Genomic DNA, 20892 nt, shown 5'->3' with positions numbered 1-20892 from the left:
TGACTTTCGGTAAGTGCGTAGTTGCATTGTTAGCAAGTTTAATTTATGTTGGTCTGTTTACACGCCAACTATACCACAAAAACTGCGAATGGGCTTGGAATCGAGTGTAATTATTACGCTGCATAGTGGTAAGAGTTTTGTGAAAAGAAAATGCCCCGATAATTTTCCGTTGTGGTTTTCTTTCTAACATTCTGGAAAACCGGGCCTTGCGGAAGGTGACCTTCATGCGAGTTGCGTCTTTGATTACGGTTCGCGGATCGAGTCTTTCACGTGGACGAACGATTGTAAAATGAAAATGTTATTGCGTGATTGATTTCGTAATCCTTATTATTACTACCTAACTAAATTTAAGGCATTACGACGTTACTATTCGTTTCGAAATCGTGAGAGAATCTAAATCGTCAACTGTTAATGATTCCTCAGACAGTATCGTTTATAAATTCGGGATCACTTTTCGAATTTTAGATCCGGACAAAAAGTTTGACATCTCAGCCGAAAAAAAAAGAAAAAACAGTTTTACGACTATTTTGGCTGAGATATTTTTGGCCTCATCGAAAATTTGGAAAGTGATCCCTAACTTATGAACGGTACTGTACCTATTATATTTTGGATAAATATGGTGAATTTTCAATGCTATCCAAATCGTTATTAAAGGTCCATAAAGTACTCACAAAATGTGTTTTATCTTACCTGATTGCAGAAAGAAACAGAAACAGTGTTAATTGGCATTAGTAATTACCTAGATTGAAAGGCCGTGTCGATAAATCGTGGAAGACACCACTTGGTAGCGGAACTGATGAACTTATTACATATAAACAACTGGTATTAAACAATCCCATTCATTTATCCCTTGTTTATGTAATTGGCAAGATTTTCCTAAACTTGGCATAACGCATTACCTACAAACCAAAATTTGCATGCATTTAAACATTATTGAGTATATGGATGTTGATTTAGATCAAATATTAAAAAAATTTTGTTCGTTTGTCCTTTAGCTGATTATAGAATGGAGCTACCGTAAGAATAAATGAGGTTAGCGAGTATCCGCATTAAGTGACCCCGGTAATACAATGTTTGAAAACAAAATCCAGAAAGTGAACAGTTCGCAATTTTGTGGAAGACTAGAAAACAGGTACAGGTTTGAGATCATTCTTGATTATACTTTTAGGCTATTTGCAATTTGAGAAATTTGTCAGTGAGTTGAAATTAATTGGTATTCAGTCCTTCATTATATTTACAAAAATAAGAGTAATTTTTCAACGTTTTGTATATTAATTTTTCAAAGCAAATACTAATTAAATGTTGTTATTTCTTACCTGTTAACAGGGGCACACTATATTACAGCACTGTCAACCACATTTAGCGATGATCCGAATGACCTAACCCAATCAATCGATCTTTGACAACGAACTACAAATTAAATCACAAGCTATGCAGTGAATAAAACTGAAAGGTACATATTTAATATGATTTTTAATTACCATAATTTAATTACCATTTCATCGTAAATGATTTTATCTGCTCACTAATTTTATGCATTTATTCAAAATCTGTGCTTATTTTATGAGCCCCCTAGTATTAATTAATTTTTGCAGTTCGTTTATAATTAAATCAGGAACCACTGAAATATCATGCAAGTAACTTATTTTGAGACAGACAGTCTGTAGTGACATGAAATGTGATCCAAATACATTGTGCAAGTAATAATTTATTATATCCTTATTGTAGTGTGAAAAGTGTGTCATCACCATACAACCTGAGATGCTACGAGAACTACTACATGTAAAGTATGGAGCAACCTGGAGGAGGTAAGAAAACTTATGTTAATTATTGTTTGATAATTCAATGTGGTGCATTGGAAATTTTTGTCATTGCATGACATGCGGTGAATAAATATGGAACTAGACAACAGTAATAATTTACCTGAGAACTAGAAATCCAGTTTGCTAAATTAATTCGACTTTCCTTTTTCGCTTTTTCAGAGTTAAGCAGAGACATCCGAGTAACTTCTCCATTACTCAGCAACGTTGGTGAGTTTGCACGTCTTAGGTTACGGGTATTTCCCTGGGACTCCTTTATCATGTGGCGTGGCGGTAACAATTGTTACACAAATCTTCGATTTCCTAGCTGCATGGATAGGCTCATTCATGATCGCAACGTTGCTTGACTTTAAATTGGATCTTTTTTTTTTTTCGTAGCAATTGACCTATTTTACCATAGGTACTCAGTTAAAAATTTTGCACGTTGCTGAAAGTGGAATGAGCATCGCGACAGGTTACCATCACTTACTCGACATTCGCGAGAACAAATTGTGTTTAGCTACAGATATATTAATCTACCAACGTTTGAATTTTCGAATGATGTTGTTTAAGTGGTGAATAAATCTGAGGTTTAAACATATTCCAACGATTGTTTAATCGATAGCATTTCAAAGTCTGGCAGAATGTATTAACGTAATCAAATTGCATGATATATCTTGAATCATTTTCAATTTTTTAATACCCAGCAACTATCGAATAACTACAGGCTTAGCTCGCTTAGAAAAATGCTGATTAGCATTCAGGATGTTTTTAATCCATCTTACAAAAGGTTTATGTACCGATAGTCAGCCAGCAATCACTAAAATATTATTTTCGCTGACTAGAGTACAGAAACATTTTGCATCCCACAGGTAACCAATGAAAAAGTAAGTTATAGTGACCACGGCGCGAATGAGGAAGAATGATGTGTGTTGGAAAGTATGGAGAATCGTTTAGAGCGAATATAGGTAATCGGGTAGGTAGGAGGTCGTTTTGGGATCCGTCGCGGGGTTTAATGTAGATGTGTGTGTGTGAATCTCTTCAACATTTCCGTTGGGTGGTTCCGTTGGGAATTAGGCGAGGGTAGGAAGGTCGCAATGTGTCGCGATGTTACAAATTTTTGTAATCCACAGCGTCAAATGATCACAGTGATTTTCCTCAAGAAATACTCAAAAGACTTGAATACAAGAGTCTCTAAATTATTAGTGAGCTTTCAAATTTGAACGAGGTTCAATTTCCCATTTCTTGTCTAGTTAATTATTTAGTCATTATCGATAATTATTTCATTAAATTGATCTCTGTGATCGTCTGAATGGGCAAAACACATCTCTGGACCATCTATCGCGTTCCGTGGTACGCTAGATGGGGAGAGATGCTGAGCTCGAAGACGTCGCGTTGAAGAGGACCGCCGACCGTCACGCCACACAATAATGCATGTCCTCCAACCTCCCTCCCGGACTTGATTCGCTTCTCAGAACAACAATTCGCATCGCAATGTGTCAGATTCAAGGAGACGCAGATGCGGCTTGGGTTTCTGCAGAATTTTGCGACAAGTCCTAGATATTGAAGGTTTTTGACAGGTTAATCGATCATGCCGATTTGCGCGTAGTAATCACGGCAATCAGACGCGCCTTTTGCGCGATGATTGAGAATCAGGGTGGCTACACATCGGGAAAACCGGGATTGGTAAGGGAATTTCGTCATCAGAGTTATGATGGAACATACGGTAAAACGCACTTCTTTTATATATCATTTAATAAATGCGAATCGATCGATCGCTCCTTTTGCTTAACGACTTCGTAAATGGTACATGAAAAAGTAAAGCATTTTCTATACGTGAAGCGTTCCGCTTTTCAATTAATTTTCTTACCAAGAACTGAGTTTTCAAGTTGGAGTTGACCGCGCCTTTTGCGCGTTGACTTGATACTTTTTGGTTCTGAGAGACAGAGTGGCATATGTAAGACGGCAGTCAATTCACGGAGATAAAAATCGCGGAGTGTATAGTGATAGTGAAGAATCTTCTCGTAAGTATTTATAAAGCATATTTATTTCAGTAATTCTAGGTACAAAATTAATTTTGATCAAAAAGTTTATAATTTCTTTCAGTAATAATAGAAATGATTTTGTCGTTGTGCTAATCATAATTTCGTCTGTTTCAGCTAATTGAACCTTTTGTCTGTTTCAGCTAATCAAGCCTTTTGTCTGTTTCAGCTAATCAAACCTTTCGTCTGTTTCAGCTAATCAAGCCTTTTGTCTGTTTCAGCTAATCAAACCTTTCGTCTGTTTCAGCTAACCAAACTTTTTGTCACTTTCAGCTCATAAAAACTTGTCTGTTTCAGCTAACCAAACCTTTTGTCTGTCTCAGCTAATCAAATCTTGTATCTGTTTCAGCTAATCAAATCTTGTATCTGTTTCAGCCAACAAAACTTTTTGTCTGTTTCAGCTAATCAAGCCTTTTATCTGTTTCAGCTAATCAAACCTCTCGTCTGTTTCAGCTAACCAAACTTTTTGTCCCTTTCAGCTCATAAAAACTTGTCTGTTTCAGCTAACCAAACCTTTTGTCTGTTTCAGCTAATCAAATCTTGTATCTGTTTCAGCCAACAAAACTTTTTGTCTGTTTCAGCTAACCAAACCTTTTATCTGTTTCAGCTAACCAAACTTTTTAACCGTTTCAGGTAATCAAACTTCTTGTCTGTTTCAGTTAATCAAATGTTTTGTATTTCCGATGAAACTTTATTTTATGAATATCTAAAGCGATTTGTGTAACGAATTCCGGAATCGTCTATAAAGCCTTGATAAATCTTTCTAAAATCGAATCGAGATGAGTATAAAAATTGCTGATCGGAGAAATATCTCACCTCTGGAGGCTTGGGAGAGTATATTTTTTGACGTAAAATATTTCCCCGATTAGCAATTTTTCATAGCACATCCCCAATTCGATTTTCAGAGGGCTGTTAACAATTCTGAGGATTGTATCAGAAATTGATTTCGATGTTGATAACGAAAGTTACATCGGAACGACTTCAGTTCGTATTTCCGATATATCCCAAGTATTTGTTGTTAGTCGAGTACACATTGTGCATCAGCACTACCAGTGGCAGAATACCGTACTACTATAGAGATTTGAAAATCACTGCAGAATTTGCAGCACGGAGATCGGTCTCCTTCCCTCTTACTCCCTGCACCGACTCAGCACGTAATTTTGACGATCGGCATTTGGCTGTTGTGTTGGTACCCATTTTCAGGATCGTTTTTATTTGCCGTAAACAGCGTGGCGCCGCAGCGTCAATTTGCCGTCGCGTCGATTCAACGCTCGTGAAAATCCAGCCCACGTCGTATGTTGTTATGGCACATGGTGAGACTTTTGTACGCGCGCCGTCTGCTCCTACATTTCTCTCTTATCTCTTTCTTTCTCACTTACTCTTACTCCCCCACTTTCCCTTCTTTCGTCACGTGCCCGTAAACGGCGCTGACATTTCGCAGATAGATGCTTTTCGGTACAATTATCCCAGGGTTTATTAAAGTCGGAGAAATTCTGAATTTGTTGCTGGGTACTTTTGAAATTTTATATGTATATGTATATGAGTACCTAGTGTGTGGCGCCACGCCGGCCATTGCGCGGTCGTATTTTGCCACCAAAAGTATGGCGGAGTTTTGTTTTTCCGATTACCTGGTAAAAGGGTATTAATTTTGCTATAAATACGTTGTAAACGGTGATATTTCTTATCGGAAATAAGCGATCTCAAGCCGAAGAACGGTGGTGAAGTGTTAACGTAGTGTTTTAAAGTGAATTGAACGTGCAAAACTGGTTGTTTGCAAACTCGCTCTTGGCGTGCGAGAGGCTCGCATGCAGCGCTACAACACACAATATACACATACCAGATTTTTCCCCCCGATAAATGTGGTGCGTTCGCGATTTGGTGTACGATGAAAATCTTTGACCTGTATTAAACTACATGAATTTGCAAGTGATCGCGGATACGACAAGCGTAATTCGCATCTCGGTATTAGCATAAACGCTACCCTAAACGGCAGTGTGTGTGTGTGTGTATCTAGTTTTCTCTCAGTTTTTTCTTCTTTTTCTCTCGAATTTAAGACCTCTTGCTTGGTTAACTCGGTAAAGTGTATTCGGTGTATTCAATAGTATGACGCTAAAACAACTGTCCCCGCATCGTTCGGGGCTAATATCGATGGCATGTGCTCCGTAAGTTGTCGCTTGACAAACTTTAATTAAACAATTTTTGAACTAAGAATACTACTCCATAATGGCTACCGCAGAGTTCGATACTGATTTGTTTGAAAAGAGGCTGCAGTCTCTGAAAGATTCGCAAGAATCGATACAGGCCCTATCGTCGTGGTGCCTAGAGAGGCGGCCGCATCACAAAAAGATCGTTGCCACTTGGCTCCAGGTTTTGAAGAAAGGTAAGAATCCAGCAGTCGCTCTTTTATTGTTACGCATTAATAGCACCTTTATCTCTCATTTATTTTAATCTTTACTTATATTCATTTTCATTCTACAGTGAAAGTTGAGCATCGACTGACGCTTTTCTACCTGGCAAACGACGTCATTCAATACTCGAAGCGTAAAAACTTTGAGTTTGTTGAGTCGTGGGGTACGACGTTGCAACGAGCCACGACTATGGTCAGGGACGAGAAAGTAAAACACAGAATATTAAGGATCTTCAAAATATGGGATCAGCGTCAAGTTTACGATGAAGAATTTCTGGCCGATTTATCTGGCTTGCTGTCCGCAGCCCCTAAGAAAAAACCAGACCCACAGCCTACTGCAACCAATGATGAATTTCAAGCCAGTTTGCTGATCTCTACTATGAGATCTTGCGCTACTCTTGAACAGGCCACTGACTCAAGGTAAGAAATATGCATTTGTTACTTAAAAACTGTAGACGCTCCATTCAAATAGCTGAACCTGAATTTTGTTCTTTATTTTTGTTTCAAAATTTTACCAAAAGTCAGTATCTCCCAAACAAAATTATTATTTTTCACTTTTCTCAGATTACATATTCTATGAGAAAATTTAACATTATACGGAAGTTGCAAAAAAAAAGAAAGATATGCATTTGTTATTATTGTTCAGAAAAAAATACTGAATAATTAGGGTAGCGATAAGAGCTGGAAATTTAAAAAATCTTAAAATGTAAGAGACATTTTACGAGTTATAAAAGTTTAAGAACTTTTGGCTAATTTGGAACCAAATGTGGATATACTTTTTCTGTAGTCATATGAGACTGAAATTAGTAACGTTAATGTAATGAAACCTTGGAGAAGAAAAGAGACAATCACTATTTTCTAGTTTTCAATGTAAGAATATATTTAGCCTTATTATAATTCAGTGCATATCAGACATTGCTGTAATTGCGAAGTAAACATTTTACAAAAAACGTGAATTATTACTACAATATTATTAACTTCAGCTTTTTGTACTTATCTTAAGTGTATAACAAATTTTTTAATCTCTGCTGCATAGGATGTGCCTTTTTTCTACGAACATTAACTTTTTAATGAAAGTGAATGATACCTTGTATAATGCATAACAATTAGTATAGAATGGTGAATGTTGAATTCTTGAATTTTTCGAAAAACTATAACCATTTATATTGTTTCAATGCATTTCACTATTGGTGGTGAATATTCATTAATTCTTTTTCTAAATTCGCAAGGTTGCAAGATTTGAGAGACAGCAACACGGATATTGATAATGCGGAGCAATTGTGCGCATCCTTAAAAGACAGAAGACACGTGGAAGATGCGGAAAAAGACGTTGACATTGCGGTGGGAAATATTGAGAATTATATTTCCGCACTGGAGGCGGAAATCAGGGAAAGAACGCAAGTTTTGGATTTACTAGAACAGGCGGATCAGTTTTATGAAACTCAACGTGGGGAGGTGAAAATAGTCACAAATGTAAGTTTCAATATCATTACAGAACAACCTTATCTGCACATTTTTTTTGCATCTAAGATAATGAAACTCAGTTGTTGTGTTTCGGTACTTGAAACTCCAATTGCTTTTTCGTCTTTCAGGCATACAGAAACTTTGGTAGTCGCGTAAAAAATTTGAAGAAGAAGCTCGATGAGCTACTTCCAACGCTGGTGTCCCCAATCCCATCGCCAGACATAAATGCACCATCTCCGAGTCCAGATAGCGATATCGAACTTCCCGGTGACGAGCATCATGGCATTAATCAATCGTCACTGATTGATATTCCGCCTCCGTCGATGTACGGTTCTTACAGGCAGGATTATGAGCCAATGCCTGTACCTGCGCCCGAACAGTCACAGGGGAACATGTCGGGTGACTTTACTGGTAACTTCTCGTCCTTCATGGGAGGAAATGTCGAATTCGATACGGTAAATTATTATTTTGGACCATTTTTTACTATATTTTTAACAGCTCGTTACTTGAATTCCCGAATGTAACTAGCCTCTTGTTAAAATTGATTTGTCTTACTTTTTTTTTTTATCTTCAAAGTGACAACAATTGATTACTAATAGTGTGTGATTTGATTTTTAGCGGAATATATTCAATGACAGATCAGCAACTCCTACAGGAATGAGCCAGTACAATGACTCCTCAGAGGTATGTTTCATTTAATATTTTATTATTCTAATTTCATTATTTCTTTATTCGCGAAATCAAAACATTAAACATACAAAAGTATACGGTATGATACGTTTTAAAGAAATTTCACAAATTATGAGTAATTCCGTGTTTCTGTAACCGATTGAAACTCATGCAGTCATAAAATAATTTTCAACGATTGATTGAAATTGCATATGTGTGTCAAATTTTTTTCTCTTTACAGGCAAAGCCGATTGAAGTTATTAACATGCGCCCTTCAAAAGCAGAAGGGTCAGGTGATGGATTCAGCATTTCAAGTTTTTTAAAGTCTGTGCTCCCATCCTCCGAGGCAATTTCAAACAGTTCAAACATTCCCGGACTCGGATTGGACGCATCTGGAACACCGATGAAGTCTCCACCACCTGGAGATTACCTTCATTCATCGCCGCTACAGCAACATCTATCCACTCCTGTAAACTCTAGAGGAATGAATGTGCAAAATACGCCAATTAGCAATTTGGGCAATTGTCAGCAACTGCCGCACAGCACGCCTTTGCAGGGAGTTAGAAGCTTGACAATTGACTCGCACACACCTTCTCCGTACTCGAGTCAGAATAGTCAAGGAAACAACACTACTATGAACTTGGCTTTTGACAACACACCGAATTCCGTCAACCCTTTACCTCCTCCGCCTATGCCGCCGCCAATTTTTCTGGATGATGAAAATTGCTACAACAAACTTCCCCCAAAATTTCCCACCTGGTCCTCAGCCAATGAATTGAACAAGGAACCATCTGGCTGGGATGAGAAAGGTAAGAAACACGTGGAATCGAACAGAGAGCTGTGAGAAATTTTTTTCTCACATATCAAATATCGCAATTTTTGATTTCACTCAAGTTCCCCCTGTTAGATTATCCGAAGAATTGTACACAACATGAAAACCTGTGTTCAATTTCCATTGAAACAATTCCACACAATTTGAAATATTCGAAATAGATGCTTCCACTGTAAAATCCCCCAGGAAATGATACCATGCCCCAAATTTGGCCACCAGATACCGGTGACAGGTCCGGTAATGAGCGTTGGGATTCTGCAAACGAGGTCTGGCCGAGCGCAAGACTAAAGAATGATATATTGTCGGAAACGCCCGAGTCGCCACCACTCTTTGAAAAAGCTGGGTTCATTGATCCGATAGAATACGATGACTCTCAACCTCAAGTACCTCTGCTCAGCAGTAGCGGCGATGTGGATCACAGGTAACGTATTGATAAATTTTACGAAACGTTTTGTTACAAATCGATACTGAGTCTAATGTCTTGTTACGTGCGCAAATTAGGGTAATACCATTGCCATTAAACGTGGAAAATCAGTTGCCACATCGACTGATGAAAGGTGCAGATGTGGATCACAGGAATCTCATAAGTCTAACGGGCAGCCCTGCGAATCATAGCAATCCGACAGATCAGTCGCTGTCTATATTGGGCAATGCAAATTCCGCCTGGCCTCCGACCGACCAGGATTACAGGTACGCGATTTATTTATCCTTACACGGAGCGGGATCCAAATCTGCTTTGGCAGATTATTTATTAACGTATGAAAAATTTTCTCAATTTATTACCAGGCAACAAATGCAACCAGGTGACATCGTCGAGAGTGTCGACATGGAAATGTCCGACGACGAAGGTGATGGTAAGCAAAAGAGCAGCAGGGTTCTCGTTGATCTAAGATCGCAAGACCGGGATATGCGCCCTTTGCTTCCACCACCAGGTCATCACCTTGACATGGACATGCGAATGATCCCGCTGCCACCCAGTGGTCAGATACAGTCTCGCCCTCCTCCGCTGCTGCCGGTACCAAATTCTCACAGTATCCATCAAAATCAGCCGCAGTTTCATCACAGTTCGCAAAACTTTCACAGCAATCAGTTAAACTTCCATCAAAATCGCCCTGACTTTCGACCAAATCAGCAGAACTTTCACCAAAATCATCCTCCAGAATTCCGTCACAACGAGCCGAACGTTCGGCCACCAAATCAACCCAACTTTCACCAGAATCAGCAGCAGCCGCAACAACAACAACAACAACAACAACAACAACAACAACAACAACAACAACAACAACCACAACAACAACAGCAGCAGCAGCAGCAAGAGTTTTACCACAATCAGCAGCAACAGCAGCAGGAATTTCGCCAGAATCAGCAACAAAAGCAGCAGCAACAAGAATTCGAGTTTCAGGATAATCAAAACAGGCGACGAATCAGCCAAGATTTTCAGGGTGAGCCTCTACAGTGCGGGAGGTACACGGTGCCCGTAGACCATCATCAGCGAGATCCAGGTTTTCAGAGGAACGATCAACGCGGTCGTGGTCGCGGTTTTCCTCGTAACAGGAGGGACAGATTTTCCGATGATCACAATCAGCAGAGAATTCTTGTCAACAACCAGATGAACAACCGGCGACCGAATAAGAATTTCGGTCAAGAACCGGACAGTCAAAGATCTCCGACGGAAATCCTGCCGAATAACAGACCGCTCCTATTGCAGCCCCCTGAAGCTGTTGTAGTTCTCGACGACGACGGTATGCCGATATCAATACCGACTGATAATGAAATCGAGGAAATTCCAGCAACGAATTCACAGCAGGAGCAAATGCAGCCTACGCATCAAAGTATCGAGGCGGAGGAAACCGGCGCGATTATTCCGTCCGAAAAAACAACAGCCGAGGTTCAAGCTGTGCTGGAGAAAGTCATGCGGCCGGAAGTAACTTCTGAAGAACAAAATCAGACCGTGTTGGAAACTGCGGTGAGCGAAGATATCGCGAAGCTGGAAATGCCGACGGTGACTGAGGTTTTACAGGAGGAAACACCGCAGCAGCAGCAAGAACAGGAGGAAGGTGGGGAGACGGTTAGAGATGAGAACCAGCTGGAGTCATTGGAGTCGAATGCAGAAGTGGAGCAGCCCACGCAGCTATCCGAACAGCTAGAGGCGCTCATGAACTCTAACAACAAGCAGACTAATAACAATTTGAAAAGGCAGCTGTCGGAGAACGGCGGAAACTTCGGTGATGATCATCATCATCATCATCATCAAAATAATCCTCAGCAACACAATCAGGTCGAAGGTACGCCTATAAAAAAACGTCCACTTCTACCCAATGGTCCACCGATCAGCCAATTGACTGGCGGACCGCTGATGCCTACTGGCCACTTGCTCGGCCCAAACGGATCTCTCATGACTACCGGTGGCCAAATGGAAATTCACCCTGTCGTTGTCTATGAGTACGACAGTTCCAATTCCGGGTTTAGGCCACGCGGCGCAGGTGGTGGACCTCCAGGATCTCCCTTCCCACTTTGGAGAGGCAACGGACCTCCCCGAGGTAGAGGTGGATTCAGAGGTGGGCCCAGGGCACCTTGGGTCGACAGAGGTGGAGGCAGGGGTGGAGGTCCTAGAGAAAATTTTAGTCCCAGAGGTCAGAAGCGTGGAGGCAGCAGTCAGTTTAGGGGAGGATTCAGGGGTCGAGGTCGGGGTAACAATTGGTAGGATTATTCGCATAAATAGGTATTGATTATATGGTTAGATAATGTGTGTATGTATATATGTATATATATATATATATGGATATTATATACATATATCCATATATATCTAAGACTTAGGGAATCGAAACTATAAAATGCTACTATTATTATCATTATTATTATTGATTTTTTTTTCTTGATCTCTTCGCGACGTGTAAAAAAAAAAAAAAAAAAAAAACAATTTTTATTTTAACCCCGAAAACGGAAAACGGTAGTAGTGAATAATTGTTAACGAACACAAGACGACGATGTATTTCTTTCCGGTAGTACGGAAGGAAGTACAAGAAAGATTGTAACGTGAAATTTATTAGTAGTATATACGTGTTACGATAATAACCGCATGGATTCTTTTGTTCTGTTCTATTTCCAATTTTTTTTTTTTATTTTTTTTATTTATTTTTTTTTTTTTTTTGTTTTTATATTTTACTCTCATTCCTCCCCCCCCATCAATGAGAAGAAACTGTTTAGCAAACATGAGATTTGAAAGTAAAAAAGAAAAAGAAAATGAAAAAAAAAAAAATCGCAAAAATGTGTTTATGATATCGTACCTAATGATATACATATTGTAATAATATGGTTCGTGTATTTGACATAATAGGTGTTTTAATGTACATATTAATTGATTGATGAATTAATTAATTATATTTATTATGCCGTGTATTCATTTTCTTTCCTACTGTGTAAGTATATATTTATACACACGCACACATACTCACGTATCGTATCGTATCGTATCGTATCGTGTATTTACGCTGAATTTCTCCACAATAATAGTTTGAACTTGCAGCGCGCGGTGATCTAGGGGATTTGTTTCACATTATTTAATCATTCAATTGAAGTGGAAGGATGACGGTGTTTAACTTTTGACGAACATTTACAGAAATTTTGTCACAAAGTATATACTTATTGTTAGAATTAGAAAAAAATGAAAGAGCCAAGTTAGTAATATTTGAAAAGAAATCACGGGGTATCGTTGTAATTTTCTCATTGTCAAAGTTTAATGTGTATATTAAATTCTCACGTGTGCTTATTATCATGCTTATAGATATAGATGTTAATTGAAAGATTTATAGTCTGTATTAGATAGGAGCGAGAGTGGGAGAGAGAGGGAGAGAGAGAGATTAGGAAAAATTTTCAATAATGAATCCTGTTTGCATTTTCTGTTTTCTTTTTTTTTTTTCTTTCTTTTCTTTCTTTAATCTTCTCACAGTCTTACGTAAAATCTTGATTATCCGACGGAAGGACCCGAGTTGACCAAAAAATTTTATACCTTTTTTGTTTTTCCTTCCATCACATACTTTTATAAACTTATATAAATATATATGGATGATAACTTCCGCGTGTATTAATAAATACAACCTTTTACCTACATTCATCGCTGTACTGCGTGCGTGGATTTCCTCATTGCAGCTTGTTCATTTATTATCATTTTTTTTTTTTTTTTTTTGTTCTCTTCTCGGCCATCATTACCAAGTGCATTTCAATATAGTGTATTGCAATATGTATGTAAATAAGTCGCACTGCGTAGGAGAAGAAAATCTAATAATAATAATAATAATAATATTATTAATAGTAAATAGTAAATTTAGTCACATTTATTTACCGCATGTACGAGAGAAATAATGTGATATATGAATAATTTCGATGTAAATAAGTATGACAGAGAGAGAGAGAGAGAGAAAATGGAACGATAAAATGCCCGTGTTTTAGGTTTTGCGCACGCCACTACTGTACCACTTTTCACAATTCAAGTTTTTATCAGCAGTGGGTGATTTACGTGTATATTATCGTACCACGTTCGTATACATATATAAACACATTAACGCATATAACACGTAGCTTGTAGTTGACCACTTGTAAATTAAATAATAATAATGATAGTAATAATTATAATTATAATAATAACAATAACAACAATAAAAAGAAAATATCATTCTGTCGCTTGTTTGATATCGATTTTCCAATGGGCGTTGGAATTTGGAGTGACAAAAGAAAGGGAAATAACGATTCATCATCGTCGCTCAATAGATGCGTAGAAAATTTTTTCACCATTGACTCGCAATTTAATTTTTTTTTTGTTGTTTTTATTTTCTTTTTTTCTTTTTTTTTTTTTTGTTGTTTTTAAATTTATATTCGGAAATATATACATATATGTATATATTCTTCAGATGGACGCAGAAAAAAATGTGTAAATACTTGGAGATCATAGTGTGAGGTTGAATTGATTTGTTCTTTTATTTTATTTCACTTTTTTTTTGATACGATGTATCGCAGTTTTTATTTTGTAATATCGTTTCATGAAAAATTGCTTAAAAAGCGATAGGATACCGTGTTATATACGTACTAGTGGTAGGGGTCATGTAGTTGCGAAATGATCTAATATCTATGCATATATAAATATATATATATATATATATATATATATATATGCATATGTAAATAAAGTAAATCCTCCCTTTTTCTTGTATTATGAAAACGTTTAGTTTTTAATCAGGTTGCTTAATAAAATTTTAAAAAACAATGACAATCCTTGCCAAGACCCAAATTGCAGCATATGAACTGTAGTCCCTTGTGCGTATTGCAGTAACGACAATGATCATATTTCATTATCATTTTGTTTCATTGATTTTTTGCTCACGACAAATATATCCAGACAATTTATTTATTTATTTTTTATTTTTCCAAATAATTTTCACATTTTTCATATTTGTCTAGACTACGATTCACGTGGACGCTTTTTTTGTTTTTTAATTTTTTTTATTCTCAGCGTTAACAAAAAAATGGCGAATATGAAAATATGTGTATTATAAATACAGCGTTGATTGGATAAAACTTGCCCGTTTCACGGAAGAAAAAAAAATAAACTGTAAACTATCGGATCTGAGTAAGAGGCTAAAATGTATTGCTTACAATATCACCCTCGACGTATTCAAACCGACTACAGTTCATTGCTTTACCCACGTGTCGCAGTTTGTTGATATTGAATTTTTATTTGGTCTTTTTTTTTTTTGGTTTTTTTAATTTTTTTACTCGGCGTGTTTGGCAGATTTATTACTAATGTTTCCTGTACAGTCTGCTGCGTGTATTTTCATTTTTTTTTTCTCAAACGCTGCTTTTCACCGATTTAATTATTTATCATCGTCGATGTTTTTTTTTTTTCTCTTTATTGTTTTACACGTACGTACACATCGCCCAAAACAATCATTATTTAAAAACTCGGGATTCCATAATTTTGGAAAATTAAAAAGAATTAACTATTTATACTACGAATAAAAATTGATCTTAGAGGAAACGAGAAAAAAAAACATGTTCATATAACTGGAAAGACTTTGAAATATCTGTGATAATTTTGTTATATACGGAATATAATATTGTAAATTTCGGGATTGAACTAGCGTGAATATTTTGAATGTTTGTTTCTTCTCTCTCTCTCTCTCTCTCTCTCTCTCAAACAACAGATTAACTATGATCCAAGGTATTATTGAGAGAAAAAAATAATATAAATCAGATTTTGCAGCTTTCATTTTATTTATTTTAGTTGATCGTTTTACTGTCGTTTTTTTTTTCCTTCCGTTTTTCAATTCAATTTGTCTTCGGTGAGGATAAAGTATCCAAATTTAGGGCTGTAATATTCACGGTGCGTTCACAGTCCAATTACATGTATAACTACTATATAGTCAAACAATGTCCGTATGTGCGCGTGTGTGTGTGTGTGTATATATATATTAATAATATTATTATAACAATTATATGATTATGATCATTGATAATGGTGATAAATGACGGTAATAATTTCGTTGTAATATTATAGTTCCAAAGAAATATGTAGGTAGGAATAATTTAATTAAAGGCATAGAAAGTTCGCAATCTTATCAATCAGTTTTACGAAAAACAGTTTGTTGTTGCGGCTTTACACGCCATAGTGAGAAATTACTTAATTAATTTTTAAAACGCATGCGAATGAGAATAACCTAGAAAAAAAGAAGCAAAAAAAAATATTGCCACGGTATCGATTGGCCGTGTAAAATTTTATTATTAGTTTAAAGTTGACAATTCAATACGTTCATAATAGTATGGCACACGTACAACACGTTTGTTTTTCGAAGCTTGACTCAATTTCCAATGATTTTATTTATTATTTTATCGTACGATTATCATACTGGTGCAAAATCGAAGTATATATATATATTTGATTTGTTTTCTTTTTATTTTGAAAATTGTGTTTTTTATATTACTTGTACAACGCTGGCAGCTATTTGAAATTTTTATGATTTGCTAAATTTGCTCTCTTTGAAATTACAAAATGAAGGAGAAAAAAATAAAAATAAAAAATGTAGAAAGATGAGATGTTGGGAGAATATGGAAAAAAAAACAAACAAACAAACAAATCCTTAAAGCTCGGACAGTCTTTCGAGTTTGTACAAAAACAAAAAAATTTTTTTTTTTTTTAATATATGTATATATCACGTCGTTAGATTTGCGGTGACGTATAGAGGCAATCGTTTTTGACGTTTGGAACACCGCAGCAAATAAAATGGGGGGGGGGATTACGTACACATACGGTTGATGTGCAACGATGAATTTTGAAGTTTGTACGTTTTTCAAAAATCATCGCTGTAATGAAAATTTTGATTAAGAGGTAACCGAAACTTTCCTCGGCAGTTGTAAACTATGGTTATTCAATTCTAAACAAATATTTCTTGCTCACGGGTTTCGGTTACGCTTTTAAAAATATGCGAACAACTTGTGTGTATGATATTCTGCTGTAACTGAGACTGCGCGAAAACGGAATTATAGAATAACAAAAATAAAAAAATAAAAATAAATAAATAAAAAGAAAACACTATGTATTATTAAACAGTGCAGTGAACTTGTGCAGATATAGAAATTGCGTACTGTGTACGCCCAAAAATGTATGTCTAGTAAATTGTATATAGGATGTGCAGTATTTGGAAGAAGGAACGGATTTTGTACAATGAAAAAAAATAAATGAATAATGTTTGATACGATTTTCTATTCGAACACGGACGATCGTTAAAATCGTTCTTTTTTTTTTTTTTTTTTTATACAATTCTTCGCAATGGTTTCGTCGTGTTACTTTCAAATTTGATCTGATTTTACTTTTGCGTAGTATTGAATTTTGCTCTTTTGTTGACGCCGTTGAAAGCGACTTGGCATTCTTCTTTCTTTTCCCCCAAATCGCGATAACACGGCGACGATACAACTTTTTGACGCAACGGCTCCGAGTCGTCGGAATTCGCCGCTCATTCGCATTCTCGAAACGTTTATTGCGAAATGCCCGCCTCTTTTTCACTTACTTTCACCGTAATTGTTAAATTTTTCTTTTTTTTTTTTTTCTCATTTCCTGTTCTTCTTCTTCTTCTTCTTCTTCACCCCTGTAAAGGATACCGCAATTTCCTTAATCCTCCGCCCGCTTCCGTTTTCAGCAATTCGCTCGTCGAACGTCAGTCTCACATCGAGTCTTTTAAAGTTCAAACGTTTTGCTCCAGTACGTGTTTGCAATTATCGAATTGGCGTCCCACGTCTCGGGAGCAATAGACTGATAGTTATTTTTATTGGAAAAACTAATCGTTTTGTGTTTATCGATGAAAGAGAAAAAAAAGAAAAAAACGGTTCGCATCGCGTTTTCTAATTCGTGTTTTATCCAATTTGGTTATCGAAATAAAAGCTTGTCAGCTTTAACGAGCTGTTTATTATCCTACAATTATACGAAAATAATCAGCTGATCGCTACGTTCGACGCCATCTTGCCGAAACGCGCTCGCATAATACGAAAATCGGTAGATTTGACGGCGCGTAAAATTGTGAAAATTATGTTATTCAATTATAATCGAATGGTGCTCGGATAGTTTTATTTCCTCAATTTGACCTACAGTCCGGATTGATTTGTCTGGAGTTGTTGCCGGTAATCAGACGCTGCCAATCTCCGCTCGAACAGCTCGGCGAACCTTCAACTAATGCATGAAGTCGTAATAGATATCAGTCGACAAATTGCCACGAACAGAGGAAGCTATCGCGTTGTATTTGTATTTGTTGTACCAATTAATGAGCCAGACGATTCGATTGGGGTAAAAATTGAGGAAAAATTTATCTTTGTTCGAACAACTGCACAGTCTGTAATAATGCGGTGTGAAAATAAAATCTTCGAAGTAGAATAAATGTATAACGAGAAAAGAGTTTGTTTACCCTTAACAAATGTATATATATATATATATATATGTATATATTTGAATACATGGCTAAACGAATGTTTCGTTATTGATTAGCAAATTTTAATCGAACCAAATAATGATCGATAAAAATTTGTCAACGGGTAAAAAAAAAATCATATTTGACTCTACTAAAATTTACTAATACGATATTATATATTTGTTGACAATGAACTCTTTTTTTTTTTAAATATATCGTATACTAAAAAATTCAGTATCCGTGACGTGTAGATATGCGAATATGTTTGTAAAATTCTTGCAAACTCCGGACAATAAGAAGGACGAATCTTTAGAGCAATTATGTTAATGAATATACACGGTAACTGCGAAGATAAATACGTAGATCTATTTTGAGGATATAATGAGGCCTAAGTGGCTGGAAGATGCGCGTAAACTAGACTGATTGTGAATTCCATCGAGCCAGGCGTCGTGCCGTAGCTGTTCGGAATATTTTCCTTCGGTTAACGATCATTTTTGTGACCGTAGATTCGCGATCCTTGCATAGATCTTATCGCACGGAATGTCGTAGAATAGGGGGGGGGGGGGAGGTTTTACCGACCAGTGCGCAATTCGCGAATTATAATCACGGTCCCGCGGTTTCGAACAACCAAAATTTATCGTTGCACGAGCATTAAATTTTCGCAACAGTTGCAAGAAAATATGGCAACAGTGATCGTGACGAGAAAGAATAGCGAGCTAGAAAACTAATTTTCATTTTTTTTTACCTAAAAACTGTATTTCTCGATTGTGGTAAACGAAAATAAAAAATTTCTCTCAGTGTAGGCGACGAGAGACTTGCGACAACGTGGCGATGAGCTAACTTCGACCGATCCCAGGAATGTCATTGGAGAATGGAGTTGCGGCAGGAGATGTTGTGTTGTGCGGTCAATCTTCCGGCAACAGAGAACGAGGTAAGACTGCCCTGGTGGATAATCGTTTCTACGATATTACACGCGAATATTTAAAGAAATTGGGATTTTTTTTTTATACAAAATTGTAAGTGTGTGCAGATTTTCATGATGATCTGTTTTTTATTTTTATTTTATTTTTTTCTTTCTATTTTTCTAGTAAATAACGTAGAAAACTGTTTTAAAATTAAGAATTCTTTGCGAAATATCAGGCGTGTGTGTTTGTAATTTTTTACAAAATAATAAGAAGTGTTACAATTGTTGTTAAAATTGATAGCAGTTGAAATTTTTTCACCAGGGTTGGCGATGAGTGGTGACGAGTGATGCGACAGCGTGCAGCGGCGTGTTGTGATCGAATTTTGTCGAGATCCGTTTGGAAAATTATTTTATTACGGATATATCGAAGTTCCGACTCACTCCAGTTCAGATGCTGAATCTCAGCGATTGTCTTCTGATACAGAAGTGCCTCGGTGGAAAAGGTGAGCGAATGCTACGTTGATTATTTTTTTATAAATATTATTTTTCAAACTTGCAAGTATTGTGCAAATATTTACGCGTATATACGCGATACGAATAGAGTTGTAAAAGGAGGCACTGTATTATTGAAGAGAATTGAAATAAAAAAATCACGCGTAGAATCTGTTGGCGCCGGTTGGAAGACCTTGACCTTTGACGAGACGCGTGTTGATTCCGAAACAGATTAACGTTTGTCTGACGAAGAATTTCACGTATTTATATACGTGGTTTATTTAATTCATTAACGTTATACGAGAACACCTCAGCGTATAGTCGATAATGGATGTAGAGAAAAGTTGTTGGTTATTTTTTGGTTTTTTTTTTGTTTATTTTTTTTGTTCATTTTTTAATTGTATAACAGAATTGTGTTTTGATTTTGAAACCCGATCGTTGTTGGATCGGAAACGTGTATTTTTATTTTACACTCGCCTTTCACTCTCAACTATACCGAATGTCGAGGTCGCCTATCTATGTACCAACAAGTAACAAGTTGAAAAGGACAACGTCGCGCTAACAATAAGTGGGATGGCTGTAAAAATGGCAGCAACGAGCGCCGGCGTTACTTTTGTTGATTAGAACGCGCGGAGCAGACTAAACGGCACAAAAAAAAAAATAAATAAATAATCACACATGCACGCACGCACGCACGCACGCAGTTTCTTTTACAATTTTTGTACCGCGGCACGATTGTCAGGCGCGTAATTAAAACGAAATACTGTAATAATACTGACCGCACCTCATCGCACGCAACTCAACAACTTACGCTACCTATTCTATTATATTATTATGCGGTATACACGTATACTGTTTATCACACCACAGTGCAAACAATTTGACCCCGTTTCGCGGATACGCTTTTCATTAATTAAAGAACATTATCGCACGCCCTAACGGATGTAATCTAACAGGGTATTAGTAATAATTTTTATACGGTTATACATAGACGCGATTTTACCGCATATTTTTCAAACGTCGAATCATTTTCTGTGTATTATAATAATCAAGCTCGATACGTAGTTCGAGTATCGTATAAAAAAAAAAAAACCTTCCAGTACCAGTTAATGTTGAACCCTGTTGGGGGTGATAAACAGAATCGTGTTGCGTGTACGGGATACTTAGAAAGGCTCTTTCAAACATCGGATGAAAGTGTAAGAGAAGAAAGAATGAAGAACAAAAATAAAAATACATAAATTAATGCGAAATTGGACAAGAAACTTAATGGCACTCGTAGATTTACGCGTAACAACGGTAAAAAAAAAAAAAATGAAAAAAAAATTTGTTTCG

General features: G+C 36.7%; 2 protein-coding genes across 4 annotated transcripts in view; both read left to right on the top strand.

Annotated features, from left to right (window-relative positions):
• Positions 1 to 5441: 5441 nt before the first annotated feature.
• On the top strand, positions 5442 to 12545 carry LOC107227508. The gene is made up of 9 exons (XM_046740920.1): positions 5442 to 6221; positions 6320 to 6668; positions 7478 to 7721; positions 7841 to 8167; positions 8331 to 8396; positions 8623 to 9190; positions 9400 to 9634; positions 9715 to 9903; positions 10000 to 12545. The coding sequence occupies exons 1-9, from the start codon at positions 6065 to 6067 to the stop codon at positions 11915 to 11917; spliced, it is 4053 nt and encodes a 1350-aa protein (XP_046596876.1). The 5' UTR covers positions 5442 to 6064; the 3' UTR covers positions 11918 to 12545.
• A 6422-nt stretch (positions 12546 to 18967) lies between these two features.
• LOC107227493 (multiple C2 and transmembrane domain-containing protein) overlaps positions 18968 to 20892 on the top strand; it is a 28334-nt gene continuing 26409 nt past the window's right edge. For all 3 annotated transcript variants that reach the window (XM_046740929.1, XM_046740928.1, XM_046740926.1), the window contains exons 1-2: positions 18968 to 19095; positions 19391 to 19571. In XM_046740929.1, the coding sequence (XP_046596885.1) occupies positions 19520 to 19571 (52 nt within the window). In that variant the 5' untranslated portion in view covers positions 18968 to 19095; positions 19391 to 19519. The remainder of the gene's footprint in view (positions 19096 to 19390; positions 19572 to 20892) is intronic.

The sequence above is a fragment of the Neodiprion lecontei genome, chromosome 5 (assembly GCF_021901455.1).
Source record: "Neodiprion lecontei isolate iyNeoLeco1 chromosome 5, iyNeoLeco1.1, whole genome shotgun sequence".
Taxonomy (NCBI): Eukaryota; Metazoa; Arthropoda; class Insecta; order Hymenoptera; family Diprionidae; genus Neodiprion; species Neodiprion lecontei.
The sequence above is the reverse complement of the archived record's forward strand: the minus strand, read 5'-3'. Positions and strand labels throughout refer to the sequence as shown.